At 36.9% G+C, this 21,703-nt stretch overlaps 1 protein-coding gene across 6 annotated transcripts in view; it reads right to left on the reverse strand.

The window, feature by feature from the left end:
• The window catches only part of dock1 (dedicator of cytokinesis 1), a 354,235-nt gene that overhangs the window by 238,358 nt on the left and 94,174 nt on the right, over nt 1–21,703 (reverse strand). For all 6 annotated transcript variants that reach the window (XM_069899676.1, XM_069899674.1, XM_069899675.1 and 3 more), the window contains exons 20-25: nt 18,427–18,516; nt 17,436–17,536; nt 13,831–13,965; nt 7,936–8,044; nt 6,186–6,256; nt 3,191–3,297 (exon numbers count right to left, since the gene is read on the reverse strand). In XM_069899676.1, coding sequence (XP_069755777.1) covers nt 3,191–3,297; nt 6,186–6,256; nt 7,936–8,044; nt 13,831–13,965; nt 17,436–17,536; nt 18,427–18,516 — 613 coding nt within the window. The remainder of the gene's footprint in view (nt 1–3,190; nt 3,298–6,185; nt 6,257–7,935; nt 8,045–13,830; nt 13,966–17,435; nt 17,537–18,426; nt 18,517–21,703) is intronic.

The following is a 21,703-nucleotide window of genomic DNA, read 5'->3' on the forward strand; positions in this document are numbered from 1 at the left end:
TCCATAGGAAGCAAAGGTATACAAACAACATTTTGGGCCTGAGCATTTCAAGGTAAGATAACCTACATTTGCTTCCAATGGAGGCCGTTTGGTCTGCTGAGTTTCTAATGTGGATTACATTACAAACACAGCATCTCCAGACTATCCAGTTTTACCAGACTCTTTATTACTTCATTCTCTTTTAAAATGTATCCCAGTTCCCTCAAAGGACAAAGGAAACAACACAGGCTCTGACTATCACTTCAAAATGTAATTTACTTATGTGTAGTTTGGTGAGAAGGCTGAAACAAATGGTGACTTTGATATCAGGGTTGACAAAAATGACAAATGATTCATCTTAAAAGTGGTAATGGAAAAAAATTACTTCAAAAACTTCTGAAAGGCAACGAATATCAGGTCAGACAGTCAAAGATTTGTTAAAAGGTCTTCTCCAATTAAAATGGGAGTTTGAAAAAGAACAGGAGAGTCAATGAGAGTATACTGTCTAGCATGTATTGAGGAAAGGTATCTGATCATGCTTGATCAGAATATTAAAAGTCCATGGAGAATTCAACGAAACGAGGCAGGTTAGTTTACCACTGGTGCAATGGTAGAAAGCAAAGAATAATATTTAGTTTCAGTGACTGTAGAGAGTTATATTCATAGGCTTCTCCTGGGTTCACCACAAGGTTTCTTGTTTTTCATATTTATTAAAGAATGGGCTCAAATGCCAGTGCCACAATTATGTTGTTTGCTGATAATACAAAAATTAATTGTGGCTGATAGTGAGGAATAATGTTTGAGGGAGTTCCCTCTAGGCCTAGACATTCCCACTACCAAAACGTCCTCTTCAGTCCACTCTATACAAGCCTTTCAATATTCTGTAAGCTTCAATAAAATTCTCCTGGTTCTTCTAAACTTCAGTGAGTATAGGCCCAGAGGTATCAAATGGTCCCCATATACAAACCCTCTCATCCCTGACATCATTCTCATAAATGTCCTCTGGACCCTCCCAAACACCAGCATATCCTCCTTTGGTTTGGGCCAAATGTTTCTTAGAATATTTGATAATGTATTCTGAACACCACCTTATTAAGCCTCATAATTACATCCTTATTTATATAATCCAGTCATCGAAATTGATGCTAAAAATGCATCTGCTTCTCGTCCACAATCTCCATCAATACCAGAGCACCACAGGACTGTGTTCTTAGCCCCCTGCTCTACTCACTTTACACCTATGATTGTGTAGCTCGGTATTGTTACGAGCCCAGAGGGCCCCAAAACCCAGCAGCATAAATATTCAATAAGACAAATGGTAACAAACAAAAGTTGCTTTTAATTATCTTTAAACATGAAAACAGGATCAAACTTAACTTAACCCCCTTCTAATTCTAAGTGACAGAAATTCCAGGGGACAATGTGTTGGATGCGGTGGCTGGAGAGGTGGTTGATGAGGATAAGGGGGATTCTATGTTTGTTGCATCTTGGGGTAGAGGGAGTCAAGACAGATGAGCAGGAAACGGAGACGTGGTTGAGGATCGAGTTGATGGTTGTGGAGGGGAAGCCACGTTTGTGGAAGAAGGCAGACATTTCAGAAGATCTGGACTGGAAGACCTCATCTTGGGAGATGGAGAAATTAAGAGAAGGGGACAGAATCCTTGCAGGGGACATGGTGTGAGGAAGCATAGTAAAGGTAGTTGTGGGAGTTAGCAGGTTTGTTATACATGCCGGTGGAAAGCTCGTTTCCTGACCTGGAGACAGAGAGATCCAGGAAGGGTAAGTATTGTCGGAGATGTACCAGGTGAGTTTGAGATCAGAATGGAAGTTGGCAGTGAAGTGAATGAAGTTGAGAAGCTCATCGCGAATACATGAAGCAGCACCATTGAAGTCATCAATAAAATGGTGGAAGAGTTGAAGGGTCTTGCCTGTGTAGGCTTGTAGCAGGGGTTACTTTACAAAGCCCATAAACAGGTAGGAGTAGCTGGGACCCATGTGGGTACTCATGGCTACTCCTTTGATTTGGAGGAAGCGAGACGAGTTAAAACGAGGACTAGCTCTGCCAGGCGGAGGAGGGTGGTGGAAGAGGGTGACTGGTTGGGTCTCTGGTCCAGAAAGAAGCTAAGTGTTTTAAGACCTTCTGTATTGGAGATGGAGGAATAAATGTATTAGACATCCATCGCGAAGGTGAGGCAGCCCAGATTGGGGAATATGAAGTCATTGAAGAGATGGAGGGCATTTGGGTCTAATTTATCTTCTTTTTTTAGTCTCGTCTGGTCTCCTGAGCCTTTCCCATAGCCTTGCCATGAGCAATGCATAACACAGAGAAACAAGCATAATCTTATCCTCACTGGTATTTGGTCTCACCTTATCAATTATTTCTTTTCCTTTACTCATCCTTTCACCACCACCCCCTCACCTCACTTCATCTACTATGAAAACTAACTTTTCTTCTAATTTTTCCCATTTCTGACAGAGTCCAGATCAGAAATATTAACCTTTTCTCTTCCCACAGAATTTGACTTGCCGAGTGTAATCAGGGATATGCTTTTCTTCCAGGATTTTTAACATTTGCAGTTTTTGACTGTTATATAACCAGTACAATTGAGATTTGATAACAGTAGCCCATGGTACTACCACAAACTTCAGTTCTTTATGTGCATTAAAACATAGTTTTATTTAATTGTGGAAGGTTCTACTAGGACACTAATTTTAAAATCACAAAATTAAAGACAAGCTCCTCACACATAAACATTAAAGCTGCTGCACTGAACCTGAAAATCTGAGCAAAATAGTTAAAGCAATTACTTCATCAACAGTAAAGAGATATATTTTGTTTCATCTCTCAATTCCAAATTTAATATAAACTTCAAGGAAGTGATCATTTATATTTCCGTGATTTTAATGTCAGTTTGAAGTCATTATAATCATTACATGAAATGTAATTTATGGTTAATTTGCTTACTGACTCTGGAATTTTTTGAGTATTTTTTAAGTAAAACTACTGGGATTCAAAAGAGTTTATTTGCATAACAGCAAATTTCTTAAGTTTCTCCCGACAGAAAACAAAAGCAAAAAGAGTAATAAAGAATACTGCTATCCTTGAGGAGTGAATTTAATTGCCTCATGCCCCCACAACATTCATAGTAGCCTGGCAAAAACCTCATTTCTATAGAAAATGCCATTTCAATTAGTAGAAAATGTTACTTACCATGGTGTATGAAGAGGTCACTATGGACTATTTCCATCAAACAGTAAAGCTTCTGACGCACAAGTCTGCCCGTGGGAACATTGTGAATGAAGTCTGTAAACAATTTGCTGTCAGAAAAGCAATTAGATAAGCCATAAGTAAATTATGATCTAATTAGATCCTCAAATAGATAAATACAATTCTGTCTTAATAAGATTCTTCATGGGTAAAGAATTTTCAGAAACAAAATTCCAACATTAGCTGATAATTATTCACAACTCTCCTGTTTTTGCAAAAACTAAAATTCATTTGTTCACATTTATTAATAAAATAATAAATAATCCAATCAATAATCTCACGTTTAATATAAATCTTCCAAATTGATTACTAGCAAGATTGCTCAGAATCTCTTTCTTTCTTCTCTTTGGCTTGGCTTCGCGGACGAAGATTTATGGAGGGCTATGTCCACGTCTGCAGCAGGCTCGTTGGTGACTGTCAAGTCTGATGCGGGACAGGCAGGCACAGTTGCAGCGGTTACGAGGGAAAATTGGTGGGTTGGGTGTTGGGTTTTTCCTCCTTTGTCTTTTGTCAGTGAGGTGGGCTCTGCGGTCTTCTTCAAAGGAGGTTGCTGCCCGCTGTGCATGCGGACATGCGCGCGCACACACACACACACACACCTCAGAGTGATGGCCAGACAAGCAAGGGCATATTTAAATAGCATCACTTCTTCACAAAATTTCCAACTTTGATTGCTATTCCCCATGAATCAGATCAGTAATTACTGCTTCATTCAATAAATAACAAAATGTGTTTATCATGTACATGTTCAATGCATTGATGAGGTGAAATTCTTGCTTGTTGCAACTACACAAGCATGTTAAACACACAGATAAATATAGAAAGAAAGATGAATTTCACAGTTTCAGTGGTCCAAAAACGTGCTGTTTAACTAGTGCAGAGATATTTTTGATGGCTCTGAATTGGTGCTTGGTTAGGTGTAATGGTTAGAATAGCCCAGGTAGCATGCACATTTCCATTGACAAAACTTGCCACCATTCATTTGCAAATGCAGTACAGTATCTAGTTTCAATGCAAGTCCTATAACTACAAATAATATTTCATTTTCTTTCAAAATCATTTTATACAGGTAAACAGATACACAAAGCAACGAAATGTTTGTAGATCTGCCATGTGCCAAATCGAGGATGCAGAAATTGCCAAACGCACATCAGTAGTTTCCAGCAGAGCACGTAGTGATGAAAATGATAAAGAGTCCGTCAATCAATTCACCACCGACATCCAATGAAATGGGATCCAGAATGTGAGGTCCTGCATCTCAAGGTCATAGAGCAGCAAGTCCAAAAATAGTGGTGCATTGGTTGAGATCTTCCAAAATTCTGGAATTTACAATTCTCTATTCCAGAAAAAAGGAAAGTATAGGCTAGTTAGGCACGACATGAATGATTGTGAAAAATCCATTGGTAAAGTAGTAGCAAATGTTGCTGAAATTAGAGCAGTAAATATTGTTGGAACTGTTCAAGATGTTAATGAGTTTGGAGTTCATACTCAACTTGCTGAAATTTAGAACAATGAGAGACAGTCTTATTTCTATAATAATATATTAAAAGGACATGTCACCTCTTGGAGAATAAAGATTTTTCAAAATTTCAGAATAAAGAGCAAACTATTTAAGGTGGAATTTCTTCTGAGAGCAAAATTATCTCACCCGTGGATCAAGTATTGTGAAGGAGTGGGCCCTAGGCCAAGATCAGATCTGCCATAATCTCACTGAATGGTGTAAGGGGCTTGAAGGATCACATAGACCAATCTTTCTATTTCTCATCTCCTTCTGGAAGAACACCAAGTTCCTTGGAGTTCACTTAACTTACTTAACTTACATCTTACTTGTCAGGAAGGCACAACAGTGACTGTACTTCCTGAGAAGACTGACACAGCCAAGGCTACTGGCCACCATTATATCAACCTTCTATAGGACCTTTATCAAGAACGTCCTGACTGGCTGGATTACAGTGTGGTTCAGTTGCTACAGAGAAATGGATCAGAGGTCAATCCATAGGACAGTAAGAGTGGTAGAGAGGATCATTGGAGTTTCCCCTCCCCCTCCCTCTCCTGACCCCAACGTGATCAACCGGGATCGGTGACTGAAGTGGGCACACAAAATAAATGAAGACCCCTTCCACTCTGCACACAGCATCTTTCAACTGCTCCCATTGGGAGTAGGTGTATCAGAGCCAGCCCCACCAGGATGAGGAACAGCTTCTTCCCAAGGCAGTGAGAATGATGAACAACTAAAGCAATTGCTCACATTAGCCACCAGAGACTGTCATTTGTACAAAACGACATTTATTTATTTATTTTTATAGATCTAATACCTGTCCTGCATATGTATAATTTGTCTGGTTGTGTGTTATGTCTGGTTGTGTGTCTGCATGGTTTTGCACCAAGGACCTGAGAGCATTGTTTCATTGGGTTGTACTTGTACATTCAAATGACAATAAACTTGACTTCTGTTACCAAACAATAAACACAACCCCCAATTTTACAAAGCCAGCAAATCAGTCACGTGTCCACCCAGAGCGTATCTGGATTTCTTCATATTTACTAAAGCAATGTGCAGAAAGATGGGCCAACAACTTAAGGACCTAAAAAGGACATGGAGGCTGGTCTAATATGGTTCATATCTTTGAAAAAAAAAGGCAACTATTGTTCACCTCTCAACTACAGTCATAAAGGAAATTAAAATAAACTTGCTTTATTTACGGATTGTATCTTGACTGACCTGTTACAAGCCAAGTCACACACCAAACAATCAAGGATTATGTGGCAGACTCGGTAATTCAATATTCGTATCTTCCAGTTGATTAACAACCATCTTGGCCAGCTGACTAATGCAACCCGAATGCAACAATAAAATGTATGTATCTATTAATTCAAAAATGCACTTTTTATTCTGTACAAATTTAAGGAGGAATGTTCAAGGACAAGCTATTCTTACCTAAGTTCTTTGGGATCAAAGACCAGCTTTACATCATTGACAATTGTTGGTAGGTATTTCAAAGCTGCCCCCTGGAAATAACATGCAAATTTAGATTTTTCAAATTCAGACCATTCAACAATATAAAGAATTTATATTAAACAAGATTCTTGATAAACAAGAATCAAGCATTTCATTATAAATTATTTGCATAAACATTGTTTCTGTTTTAAATATATTTAAGCAAGGGTTGATCTGTTAATTGAATTTTCACATTAAGAATAAATTGCAACAAATTTAACAATGTCTTAGATTTGCCAGTGTTTCATGTTAATTTCTCACCTCAATTTATCAACTTTTAACATATATCATTGTTGCTCAGAGTACCTGTTCTTTGTGTGTGACCAGATAAATAAATCATGTGAACTCCCAACACTGCTAACGATACCATTTTTCCAACTAAATAACCCTCTAAATGGATTTAAAAATTCAAGGGCCTCAATTAAAACAAATGCTGATTTGTTCTGCCATTGAAATAGTTCTCAACTCAAGGCCTGGCTGACAACTGACACAAAGTGTTATTCTGAGTAATCATTAGGACACAATTATGATGTAAACTGAATAGACAAATTCTTCACCGAGCCTCATGGGATTTTTGAAAAATACTGTTTCTCCATAAAATAAGCATTGTAAAATATAGTTCCATAAAAATTATGGAAATTCAGATTACACAAACTTCATTTTCTTCTGGAGCAATAAACGTCAATGATAGGTGATTTTAAAAAATCAGATCACACTCTGGCTTGGGCAAAGGTTCTGCTATTCACATTTGGGTACTGAAACACTGAAGCTGAAATGCAATGATGATCGGTCTTCAGTCCGGCTACTTTCTGCTCCGTGCTGCATTCTCGACAGTTCAGTGGAGTTTTGGATTATACGGAGCTGAGGAGCCTTAAAGCTCAAACCATTGCTGGAATATGTATACCCAACCCATTTAACTGAACAGAATCACTGATCTTCCTTTGAGACGTAGCCTCTGTATATCACTGACATTTCTTAGAAATGTAACCTTTGTGTAAATCCAGAAAAAGGCATTGCTGGCCTGGAGGATCAGCCTCAGGTTTTCTGCCTGATGCATGGTTACCAAGTTCATGGCTCCTCCCCACTTCTTCTGCACCCCACCTCACCACCAACCACCCCCCCCCCCCAACCCCGCCACCCCCAGGTTTCACAGAAGTTCCACAGAGCACAGGTTTATGATATAATAAATTCTGCATGGCTGCAAAAGGTTATGACTCCAATGGGAAATACATGGGACAAAGGCAAAGCTTGTGCTCGGTCAAGTACATCTGGACGAAAGATGCATTTTTTATAGCCAAATGTTTGTAAGGTATCAATTTAGATCTTAATATCTGAAACAACATCAGAGCTCAGTAGATAAAAGAAAAATCTTACTGATGTTAACAGAATGAGTAGTTGTTATACAAATGTTAAAAAGCATTGGGGGTGGTGGGGGGGCCAAGAGAGGTAAAGGGCCATGTGATTTTTTTTCTTACAATTTTAGTATATATATTTTAACACTGAAATATTTATTCTCATTTATATTGACATTTAAATATAAAAATAATCCAAAGACACAAGTACTTTGTAATTCTGATGAATATTTCCAAAATAATCTCTTAAATTCAAGAGCAATCCAGATTTACATTAAACCCAGTTTACAAAAAATCTGGAATAGTTTCAATAACACAAAATTCAAAGCAAAATATACCTTAACAATCACTGTTTGATCTGAAGTACTGTTCATCATATCATTAATTGATCTGAACAATTGTCTCAAGGAATCCATAAAGTCACTTTCACCTTTATCTTCATACAATCTTGAAAGAAAAAAAGAAATCTGATCAGCATTTCATAATTTTGGTAACCTTTGCAAAATAAAACAGCAACTAATTTTTAATGATACATTTTGACTACATTTGGGAACTTTAATGGAAAAGATTCACAAGAAATGTTACTGGGACTGGTGGTCTTAAATTAAAAGGAGGCTGGGAAAGTGCTTATTCTCACTGGGGAGTATGAGCTAGTGTTGGGTCCTTGGAGGTTTATAAATTCATGAGGGACATAAGGTAAATAGTCCTCATCTTTTTGTCATTGTAGGGCAATCTAAAACCAGAAGGCAGAGATTTAAAGTGAGAGGCTAAAGATTTAAAATGGACCTAAAGGGCATCTTTTTCTCCATAGAGGGAGAGCGCAATTCTAATAGTTAAATAATGTTTAGACTGTCTCATGAATAGGAAAGGTTTGGTAGGCAAATATGACTAGCTTAGAGAAATAACTTGGCCAGTATGGACATTGGCCCAAAGGGCCGATTTTCATGCAGTCAAATTCTGACTTTCTGACTACTACTGAAGTCTTCCAATGAAGATGACATCCTGGTGAATCTTCTTTGTATTCTCTCAAGCACAACCATATCTTCCTTATAGTGTGATAACAAGAACTGCACACAGTATTCCAAATCCAGAACAACCAGGGATTTGTAAAGTTGCAATAAATCATGCCAGCTTTTATATTCTATCCTTCAATCTGTGAAAGCATGCATGAATTCTTTACCACATCAATGGGATTTGCTTCTTTCAAGGAAGCATAAACTTGGGTCTCCTAGTCCCTCTATTCAACATTCCAAAGCACCCTGAAATCTACTTATATTTCCTGCCCCTTTTTGAGTATCAAAAAGGCAGTAACCAGAATAGGTGCTGTTATCTGTTACTCCTAAGGGGAATACAGAAAATAAGTGGATTTCAAAAGGGAGACCACTTTCCGACTACTCTTTTAAGAAAAAAAAGAGTACAGCCTCATCGTGGAGGGAAACTCTGTGACTTAAGAAAAAAACGGGAAAGACACGACTTTTTTGTATTATCCTTATCACAGGAGATACAACACAAGTAGCTTTTAAATAAGTAAGACCACTTCTCATGTGTGCCCAGAAGATGGTCACTCCTGTTTGAAGAATATCTCTGAAAGAAGGCTCATCAATAGACAAGTGTTTAAAGAGATCTGAAAATAAAATGCTTAAAAGTGCTTCATAATTACTTCTGAACTGCATTTTAAAAGGACCCTGAAATCAACAAGATATTTGAAACTGAGCTTTAAAATGGACTTTTTCAGAATCAAATTTAAATTGTAATTGTTTTGGACTTTAATGCACACACACATTTACATTTGCCGATAGTGGGGTTAAATTTAGAGTTAAGTATAGAGGTAAGTAAGAGATGTTATGTTATTAATAATTTAATAAAAATTATTATTTTGAATTTACCATTGTCTGATCAATTTTCCATTGCCGTTCTTTTGTTAGTATTATTAAGGTATGTAAGTTCTCAACATTCCAAAATATTCCCATAAACTTCCCCCCACCACCACCCCCCCCAACTCCCCGTATATACAAGGGACAATTTATTGCGGCAAATCAGCCAACCAACCCCGTCTTTGGAATGTGGGAGGAAACAGAAGCAGCCAGAGGAAACTTGCCTGATCACAGAGAGCGCATGAAAACTCCAAACAAACAAGTGTCAGGAGTCAACACATAAAAATCAACAGTACTCTACATTTCCCTGAACAAACATATGACAGTAGCATTTGTTTGATTACAGATGATCCAAAATCTTATGTAATATGGTGATCCAGGATGATAACAGTGAGACAACAATTAAGTAGGGAGGCAGGAATAAAAGCAATCCTTTTTATTTAAATAAAAATTATTTAATTGCATCATTACAGGAAAAAAATAAAACATTAATCAAATATCCATAGATGATACAAAAAAAACTTATACTTTTCTCCCCATCCTCCCTCCCACCCAAAAGTAAGAAAAGGAAAGAAAAGAAAGAAACACTTACCATTTAATATACATCCTTAGCAGAGACAATCATTAATTGTTATTAAAATTACTAATTAAGAGGAGTGGATAAGATAGAAGAGGTGGGTGGAAAATTGTCCACAAAATCCATATATGGTTTCCAAATACTATAAAAAATTTCAACCTGATTCCTTTAACTATACGTAATTTTTTCCAAAGGTATACAATTTTGTATCTCATTATACATCTACTTAATAACACTTCTCCATTATCTTTCCATGATATCATTATACATTTCTTTGCAGTTGCTATTGCAAGACTTAAAAAATTTTCTTGGTATTTGTACAATTTCAATTTTATACCCTTTACATAAATTTCTCCAAGTAAAAATATTCTTGGATCCTTTGGTATCTTTATCTTCATTAACTTGCCCTAACTCAGTTCATTCCAAAACCTTTCCACTTTTTCACAAGACCACATTGAATGCAACAAAGTCCCTATTTCTTTCGCACATCGAAAACACTTATTTGAATAATTAGGATTAAGTCCATTTAACTTGTGTGGTGTATAATACAATTGTGAATAAAATTAAATTGAACCATTGAACATCTAACATTTACTGTATTCGTAACCCTTTCATTACACGATTTTGACTATATCTCCTCTTGAATTAGCATATTTAAATCTTTCTCCCATTGGATTTTTGATTTATAAAAATCTTTTCTTTACAGTCTCTTGTAATTTTATATACATATTAGTAATAAATTTCTTAACAACAATTGTATCTATTATTATATCTTCAAATTGACTTTGTTTAGGGAGTCTCAAATCTGCACTGTCCCTTTTTCAAATATATTTTTTAACTGAAAATATGCAAAATTTATATTATTATGTATATTGTATTTATCTTTTAATTGATCAAAAGTTAAGAAAAAAAATCCTAAGAAATAATCTTTTTATTCTCTGTATACCTTTACAATACCAATAAAAGTAATCCTGATCAGTATTTTGATAATGCAGAAGGAAAATTTCCATCTGTGGACATAAGGTGAGAAGATGTCAATAGACTTGTAACTATTTGATTTCCTGTTTTGCTTCACGCCAGTGGCAAATGACCAATTAGAACAAATTATTTATCAATTATTTTGAAACTAGTAATTTTAATTTTGCAAGGATTTATTGTGCAAAATGTACTTAACGTGCAAATATAAGGTCAACTATGTCATTTACCTTTTGTAAGAATAAATACCTGGCGTATAAACTGAAAAGCTCTGGGCATCCAGAGAACTGTATTTCTGAAGGAAAGTTAAACCTCATTGACAGTAGACATTAAAATAGGAAAAAGGTAAAAACAAATCAATACTGAAATGTTTTGTCACTGCAGAATTCTTCAATGAGTTTGCTGAAAACACAAGCAGGTCAGACACCACGAGTGGAGATAAACTATTAAAGCTTCTGGTCCAGGATCTTCATCGTAACTGACTAAGATTCTGACAAAGGAACCTGAACCTGAAGCGTTGTTCTTCTTTTTATAGATCCCATCTGACTTCCCCAGTGTTCCAGGCATTTTCTGTTTTATATTTCATATTTCCAGCATCACCAATATTTTTTTTTACATTTCAATTGGCATATTGGCTTCAGAGAAGCATAGAAGGGATTATTTTGATATGTTGAAATAAGGAAATTATTGGACCACAAAGCCTAATGTCAAAGATAACAAAAAATTCTAGAATTGTAATTTTATATTAATTATTTGTTTATCAAAGTATGTCTTGCATAATAAATTTGTGTTTCTCAAACTTGCAAAAATCAGGAACTTTTCTTATTAAATTCAACTCATCTTGAGACAAAAATGAATTCAACAATCACATGTTTACATTTAGGAAACATAAGTGATAGCTGCAGTTAGCAGATAAAAACAAAATGTACTCAACATTAAAAAAAATCAAAGAGCATTTAATTTAATTCTGCTTTATCATGGTTGTCTGCCAATCAATTATCCTACTCTGTATGTAACAAAAAGAACAATCAAAACAAGGATAGAACTCAAATTTTACACCTGAATATCATAAATTTGACCAAGACCAACATGGAATGCTGAATTTCCATTTCCATTGATTAGACGAACACTAGCAAGGCATCCAAGTTATGATAAACAATCTATGCACGGAAGAGAAACGCAATCAGAGAAAATTTACATCATTCAGAATCAGTCAATGACCATGAATAGAGAAAAGACAAAAACTGGAATTTTGAGTGAACAAAAAGAAACCAAAGGAACTCAGTAGGTCAGGCAGCATCAGTGGATAAAAATGGTCACTCAACGTTTAAAGTCGGGACCTACTATAATTGGGGTGCTGCTTGTTTCACTGAAGGTCTCCTGCTTCTCTTTCTTCATTAACCAAGAATAACCCGCAAAGGAAATATTTGTCTACTTCTCAATTCAAAGCAATATTTTCATTTGGCATTGGCCCATGGTGAATATTGCATTTCAGGTCCATGGCCACAAGAACTTGAGTAAAACTGCATGCCTAAGCTTATTTTCACATCACCTGATGCCAAAAAAAACCATTATTATTTCAGCATCACCAGATATTGAGTAATAGATGTGAAATTTAAAAAGTAATATGTAAACCGTGTTCAAAATTAACAGTGCAAAATTATACATAAATGCAGATAATTATGCATAAAGTTATTAAATCAAGATTACATAGAATGATAATGGTACAGCTATCAACATGAGAAAGGGATGGGGTGATAAACAAAATGAAGAAGTTTATGCAGACAATCCTTAACTAAAATGTGAGTGAGCCAATGCAAAGATAACAAGAAAAATAATATTATGAAATTTTATGAAAATTACAAAGCAAATCCATGGTACTGGAGTTTATGACTTGAGCAGGAGGCTTATGCAATACCATAAGTACCCCATTAACTGCACTGAAATTGGTACAGTTGCAGACAATCAATTCCAAAGCATATCTGACTATCATTAAAAAGGTGTGGCGGCACGCCATTAGGCAGGCGAACCGGCCCCGCGTGGGGCCGACGGGGCAGCTGGCCAAAACGGCGTCGTCGGGGGTTTCTTTCCGACCTTGGCATCAGGCTTAGAAGCCCGCGCTCTGCGGCCCACGTGACACCCCGACGGCGTCAGGGGCCATGGCGCATTTCTCAGCCAGGTCCGGGCTGACCTCAATAAACCAGTTTTGCTCACTGAAGTCAACCCATTTGGTTGTGGAGTTATTCAGTAAACGGAGTAGCCGTCGCTCCAGAGGTTCAATTTTTAGCTTGGATTAGTGCAAAAAGAGCAATCAGAAAAATTTTAACAAAATGACACGAGTGAACAAGTGAAATCCACAAATAAACTCCCGGAGAGGATCATATTTGAAAATTGGTATGCAGACTGTTTAATGATCAAGTCTTCATATGGATTGAAGGATTCATAAACATACCCAAGAGGTCCAAGACAACTGATCATTTACACCCAACCCCAACCAACCAACTTTCCCCTGCAGCCGCTGCAACCGTGTCTGCCTGTCCCGCATCGGACTTGTCAGCCACAAACGAGCCTGCAGCTGACGTGGACTTTTTACCCCCTCCATAAATCTTCGTCCGCGAAGCCAAGCCAAAGAAGAAGATTAGCCATATAACATGAATAAACAACAATGGGGAAGATATAAACTTTCTCAGGTAAAATTATTGTTAAGAGACATTAAGTTAGTCAGCAACATCTTAAAAAATAGATTGAAATAAATTTCGATCGGTTCAGAATAGCAAAGCTAAACTCATGAAATAAACAATACTTACTGATTAAAGAGTATTCTTGAACGAACAATGAATTTGAAGACATATTCTAAAGATTTCATTGCTTTGAAGAGTTGGTCTGTCACATTAGGCTTCTCCGAGTTGTCCACATAGTTTTTCAATACAGTGGTGAGTTTCCTGAATGAAAATTAAGAATGTCAGTTCCAAAGCCCTTTTCTCTTAACTAAGAAAACATTTCCATATTAACTTATTCCATCAAAAGTATTACCTGTTTCCCTGGGATGTGTCTTAACACATTCCCCACCTTTCTCCCATATCCTATGACAAGTTACAAAGAAATAGACACAAGGCTCTGTAGAGCGCGTCGAAAGAACCAAAGACTTGTCGATCCAAACCAAGGCTTTTATTAACTAAAAGACTGGAGCGTATCACAAGTAGGTCGACCAGTCCAGAATGACCTGGTCTGGCTAGGAGCAATCCTTTAAGACCTGCCAGTAGGTGTGGCTACACTTCTCAGCCAATCACAGTCATCCTACATGACCATCTGTACATAGACACATTGGTGATAGAATCTGTACTATCACAGGCCCCCAAAACATTTCAAAATACTTTTTCTTCCCATTATTTCACAATCTCACAACTCAGTTCCCTATAAAATATGAAGTCAGTGATTGACATATTTAGGAAACGTATCGATTTTCAGCAGAAAGTACAGAAGTGGCTCACATCGTAGACCTATTTATTAGTTTGACCAATTTTCATTCAAACTAATTTGTGCTCTTTTTTCCATACTATAAAGGGAAGTGAAGTTGGCTCAAAGAGATAATCTAGAATGAAACAAGAACAGAGAAATGTATTGTCAGACATCATGGACTGCTCAAGGAAATGGCACACCCTGAGTCATCAGTTCATCTGCAAAATTATGCTCTTTAGTTTATACTCATATTAACAAAATATATTTATTTTATTATTTTTCTCTGCTAATTTTATTTTGTCGCGTGCAAGCTCATTCCACATGCCTATCCATATCTTCTTCAGAGTTATTACCATCCTCCTCATAGTTCATGACACTTAATAACTGAAAAATAGGCAACACCATCTTAAGTGGATGGTAACTTTCATTGGTACTAATGATGTGTAAATGTGACAAAACAATTTGGGTCTAAAATAATGCATTTTTAAAATGAAGAATGAAGAAGCACCCATTTAGCACACATAGCTTAAATAAATGGCCTAGATATTGGCCAATTAGGAGACATTCTTGAATTATTTAGCAGTCAGGAAACTCTGTCCTCTCATCAAAACCCACATGTAAGTTCTTAAGAGGTAGTCACCACAATTTCCTTGTTGGAGAGTTCTAAAGTATGGAAACAAATTGTTAATGCCTAACTTGTCCATGTTAACCAGTGTCAGTCAATATCCATCTAAACCTTTCTTATTCAGATATCTGTTTAAACATTACAATTGTGCCTGCTTCTACCACTTCTGGTATCTCGTTCGTTCCATATACCCATCACACTACATGTGAAAAAGTTGTGCTTCAGGTCCCTTTTAAATCTTTCCCCTCTCATCGTAAATCTTTGCCCTCTAGCTTTAAAGTCCCCCATCCTGGAAAAAAAATGACAATTTACTTCACCTTTTCCCCTCATGATTTTATAAACCTCCTTAAGGTCCACCCTTCAACCTCCTAAGCTTCAGAAGTCCCAGCCAAACAAGACTCACCTTATAATACATCTGCAAAGCTTGATAACATTCTCGTGAATCTTTTCAGCATCCTTTCCAACTTTGTGTAGATGGGTGATCAAAACTGCACATAATACTCCAAGTGTAATCTCACTAATGTCTTAAACAGTTGCAATATGACTTCCCTTCTCATGTTCTCAATGCCCTGACCGATGAAGGCAAGCATGTAAAATGCTTTCTTCAGAATCTGTTTACCAGTACCTCTAAGTCACTCTATTCTGCAGCACTCCCATGGGCCCCACCATTCAACTTGCAAGTCTTTATGTGCCACTTCATTTTTGCCCAAATTAAGTTTCATGCTTTGGCCCACTTCTTCAGCACATCTAGATCCTGTTGTAATCTTAAATAACTTGTCCACCATACCACTTAATTTTCATATGATCCACAAACTTGAGAACAGTGGTTACTTCAATATCACCCAAGTCACTAATATAGATGACAAACAATTGTAGACACAGAACAAATCATAGGTTTCCAATCTGAGTAACAGGGTCTCCAATACCAACTGATTCCTACATGAAGCCAATTCTGTTGGATTCTCATGAAACCACAGAAAATGGGCCAATTTCCTGCAATTACCCAACATCAATGCTAGGAAATCTACCTATGGAACTACCACCTGGTTTGACATGGTGTAGATTCAGTGATTCCATTCATTTCTGTGGCAAGAAATGATTGAAAGGGAGCAAGGCAATTTTCATTCAGTTAGCAAGTCACAAATTAGTTTAGTTCATTTATTTGTTTTTAATGTTTTACTTTTAATACATTTGAAATTGAATAGTGCGATTAATGTTTTAATAATATGAATGACTTTACTAGCTTAAGAATATTAGATAATCTCAAATGTTTGATCCCTCAAGCAGTTAGGGCAGCTAAGGCCTTGGTTTAATATGCTGTCAAAGATTTTGTGCTCAGGAAGTGTTCCAGCTTGTCACAAGATGTTATTTTATATCCAGAATGTCAAGAAAGATCAGAGAAGGCTCCTTGAACAAAGGTGCAGCTGGAAGATCTGCACAAGGCTCTTTGCCTGCAGAATTTCAGGTATTTAAGCTGGATAGAAGTACCTGCTACTGCTCTTCAATCAAGGTTCAATTCAAAGATACAGCATATCCTTGATAGTTACATCTTTGGTGAACCACAGATAATGAGTATGGATGGTCTCCGCATTCACATAAGTTGCTGCTTAATTTGGACACAACCAATCATGTAGGTTGACTGCTCATAGCAAGCAAGAGAAAATTCTTCCATGCATCTCAGATCCATTCCTAATTGCTGCAGGACCAGAGTGAAATTTGAGAATTTTGTTGGTGCCACTGAAATTTTCTCTTCCATCGTTTTTCTCACTGCTTTACAGGCTCCTCTTAAATGTATCTAGACTGTTCTCTTCAACAATAAGGTAGCAAGGCACACATTTTCATGACACTTGAGTTAAAAAAAATTCCCTGAATTCTCCATGGGATTTGCTTGTATCTCTTAATGGTGCCCCCTTCTACAAATGGAAATATTCTTTCTGCATCTAATAAATGCCCCTCAGCATCTAAATATATATTCACAATATTATTAATCATATTTCTGAGCACTTGCACTATATTTTCAATTTTTCAATGAGGGAACATACTTTCACCTAACTGTCTTTAAATTGTCAAATGCAACAACAGGAGATATGCTGAAGACTTTCAGGTGCAAGGAGTTTATTGACCTGAAAGAGAGCTTTAATTAAATCAACAAACCTTCTGCTGACCATGAAATGAAAAAAGCTAAACAGGTTTATGTGGATCTTTCTTACAGAAGATTATGTACATGATTTCTAACAAAAATCTTGAAAATATACTTTAGCCAAAGGCAGCTAATTAAAATGTACCACAATGGAAACATGAAAGATCTTAATTCTTTGAAAAACATACGTGTAAGCCAAAGTCGCGCTAAAGTGCTTTTTGATGTAGGTTTCAAGAACAGGGTTGAAATGCTGGAATTTTCTATCAGCAATCAGACCAATTATAAACACCTGGATTTGGAAAAAAAATAAAGTAGTTGAAATTAATACCATTCTTTCAGAGAGACCATATTCTTAACATGTGAACATCTAATTGTTTTGCATGTTGTGGTTAGTTGATTCTTTTGTACTCAGTGAGCATAATAAATGTGAAATTGCACACAATATCAAAAATTTGGCAAAATTAATGATGTGGCAAGCAAAGATAAGCAACCACTCCAAAATCCAAAGCATAAATGTGTAATTAATAACCAAATGCAACAAGTTGTATTTACAAAGCTCATCTAACATTGTATAGTTACCTAAAATATTTTATAACAGCATTGTAAAACAAACTTTGAATCTGAGTAACCTCTGATTATAGGATCAAGAAACATAAATTTGGTTAAATAAGTAGTTTTTAAAATTTAAAGAGACAAAAAGTCCAGGGAAAGAATACTAAAGCTTAAAGCCCAGATAGTTGAAAGAGTAAAACCTGAGCAACAAAAATGGCCAATGTTGGAGCACCATATTACATCAAGACTTTAGAACAAGAGCGCCTTACATAAGAATGGATGAAATGATCTTAAAATAAAGAATGATCATTTTAAAACTTCAAAAATTTATGAAGTTTATCCTTGAAGAAGTAACACACAAAAAAAGGCGGACTCCAGCTACAATCTTAAGATTTAATATTTTATAGTTGACTGACCAAAAATAAGGGATACTTATTGATCAGGTAAAAGACCTCACTTGCTAATGCTTCAATATGTTAGTTTTATTTTGATGATGAAAACACGAGAGCTGAATAACAAAAATTACCTCAACAAAAGTAAAAATGCCTTTTTCAATTAAAATGCTAATGAATAAACAGTAACTGATTCGCTCTAATTTAATTAGATAGCTCCAAATGTTTAACTTACCAGAGAATCAAAAACTAGTGTGTCAAAAGTATCACTGTCAGAATTCTCCATCATGATATTAAAAAGTGCATCAAGTGTATCCTGCAAAAACTGAAAGGAAGATTTAGATTTTAACATGCACAGACTAAAATAATATTGTCTTTATCCTTCATACTCATAACATTTCTTGCAATTAAAAATTTATGTGCTTTTGGTCAAGCATCACAGTAAAAAAAGAAACAGAATATTGATTATTTCCTTTATAACATTTTGCTTCTCTCAACTAAATATTCCCACAATCCAGATGTCAAATTCCATTGCAACTTTAGGCTCCTATATTATTTATCCTTTAATGACACAGTTTGGACTCTTCCTTTCCAGTAATATACCCAAATCTGGATGTCTGGGTTCCCAGACAAGAGAGATCCATCTCATTCCATTATGTAATCTTCAATGCAAAATTTTATGGATAAATGTTAGCACAATACACAGCTTCACTGCTAAAGTGAAAATTCTATCATTCTTTCTCACTCTCCACTCAAGAATTATAGTTGACCGATTAGTTATGGATTTTAGACCGTAGGTAAGTCACGGCACAATCAAGGAACATGCAGAAATTTCGAATCAATTCCTGCACCACGATTTATCCTACAGGACCCCTACAACTTTTAGGAGGAAGTCTACAGTGTAAATCGTATCAGAAAAATTCCTTGATGGTCATTCACTCGACTGCACGTTCAGCCGCCAGGACTGTTGCACTCAGGTACTCTCAGTCAGTCTAAAAAAGGTGCCCAGTGGAAATGACCACACAGGCAGTAATTATATTAAATTTTTTCCGCTATTTTCTGACATTGCAGTCTAAAAACCATAAATGTCTTGGTAGCAGAATTCAACAGGACAAAACACAATATTTCAGAGCTGCATGTTCGCAGGAATGCTTAGAAGTGGCCCACAGCTGATTGCAGTCCGGTGACTTATATTAATAACAGGCAATTAAATAGTCTGTGGGGAAGAACAATGAAGTACACAGGTCTGAGATAACAATTAAGTGATGGAAAGGAGAAATGTTTGAACAAAGTGTGGAATTCCAAGAGAGTGAAACACAAAAGTCTGCAGATGGTGTGATTGTAGGAACTCAACCAGTCTCACAGCATCCACAGAAGGTAAAGATATATTACAGACATTTCGGGCCTGAGCCGTTCTTCAAAGAATAATCAAAGAACAGCAAGTTTAATAAAGACTAAGAGGAGAGGTGAGAATTGATTGTGGCTCTGTGAAATGAGAAAAAGGAAGAGTGAGGCAGAGGCAAACCTGGGGAAGGACGGGGAATTAACGGAAGCTGGAGAAGTCAATTACGTTTTTTAGACTGCAATGTCGGGAAAATCGCAGAAAAAATTAACATAGTTACTGCCCATGTGGTCGTTCACACTGGGCGCCTTTTTAGACTGCAGATACCTATGTGCAACAGTCCTGGTGGTTGGGCGTATAGTAGAGTGGATCACCATCAACTAATTTTTCTGGTACAATTTACGCTGAAGGCTTCCTCCAAAAAGTTGTAGGGGTCCTGCAGGATAAATCACGGTGCAGGAATTGACTCAAAATTCCTGCACGTTCCTTTTTTGACTGTCCATGTAACGGCAAAATTACTTGATGGTGGCGTTACATGCCTGCAGTCTTAAAAAGTATAAATGTTAATGCCATCCAGCGTGTGGGGGGGGTTTGGTTTCAGCAGAAGCTGGAAAAGTCTATGTTAATGCCATCTGGTTGAAGGGTGCCTAGAAAGAAGATTCAGTATTGTCCCTCCAATTTACACATGGTCTCAGTCTGGAAGTACCTTAGACCTTGGACAGACATGGAATGGAATGGGGAACTAAAATGGGTGGCCACTGGGAGATCCATGGTACTGCTCAACAAAGCAATCTCACAGTCTGCATCCAGTCTCTTCGATGTTGAGGAAACCACAATGGGAGAACTACATGCAGTAGGTGACCACTAAAGATTCACGCAAAATGTTGCTTCACTTGGAAGGTCGGTTTGGGGCCCCAAATGGTGGTGAGGGAGGATGTGTGGGCACAAGTGGAGTATCCTCTGTGGGCACAAGTGGAGCATCCTCTGTGGTCACAGGGGTATATGCTATGGAGACGATTTGTGTGGAAGGAGGAGTGGACAAGGGAGAATATGTGTCCAGTGGTGCCATCATGTAATGGGTGGCATAAATGGCAGAAGAGGATATGCTGGATGCAGAGGCTGATGGGGTGGTAGGTGAGGAAAGGGGAATCCTATCCTTGGTGCACATGGTGGTGGAGGAGGCATGGGATGATGTTGGGTAATGGAGGATATGCGGGTGAGGGCTAAGTGGATGGTGGAAGAGGGCCTGCCATGGTGAATGGTTGAACTTAGATGTAGGAGGAAAGAGGTCTGATGTCACAGATAATTGCATATCACGCCTCTTGGGTAAAATCAATGGCTGAACGTTTGAAAGACCACAGATCACTAAAGTCGAGATATTGCTAAGTATTTAAAGAATACAATTATATAAAGGAGATCAAGATGAAAATATCTGCATCATCCAAGAGACTTTCCTGACCCAAAAACAACCCAAAATTAAATACTTTTTTTCAAATTGTACTCACTTTTAAAAAAGACAGAAATATTACAAGATCACCCAATAAGTAATGATATATTATTGGATAATCTATTTCAAGTGTTTTTCTTGAAAGATAACTCATCTGGTCTCCCATTAACAGCAATGAGAATTTTTTTCACAACTTCTTCAGGGCAATGATTTGTTTAATGCCTCATCTAAAGGACAGGACTTTCAATACTGCAATACCGTTGGTACTGCATCTGGTCTAGTTAAGTTCTTTTATTTCTCAAATTAGTTCTATCTGCTGTTATGAGCTCAGAGGACCTCAAAATCCAGCAGCAATAGATATTCACCAAGACAAATGGTTATTTAAACAAAAGTTGCTTTTAATTATCTATAAACATGAAAACAGAATCATGCTTTAACTTATTACATTGACTTAACTCCCTTCTAATTCTAAGCGCACATATATGTAATGTGTGTGCAAGTTCAGAAAACTTCTTTGATTCACAGTCCAATCTCACTTCTCATTCCTTCAAGTTCACTGGTTGCAAGCAATTCTTATACTGTGCACAGAATTTAACATTTATAAAGTTCACCAAACTTTGGTGTTTGAAAGGTAAATGGTTACTGCTCAGGAAGGATCTTGTCGGTTTTCAGAGAGAGATTTGTTGTTCCAGAACACCCACAACAGATTTACTTCCATCAGCC

This window comes from Narcine bancroftii, chromosome 10, assembly GCF_036971445.1.
Source record: "Narcine bancroftii isolate sNarBan1 chromosome 10, sNarBan1.hap1, whole genome shotgun sequence".
Classification (NCBI taxonomy): domain Eukaryota; kingdom Metazoa; phylum Chordata; class Chondrichthyes; order Torpediniformes; family Narcinidae; genus Narcine; species Narcine bancroftii.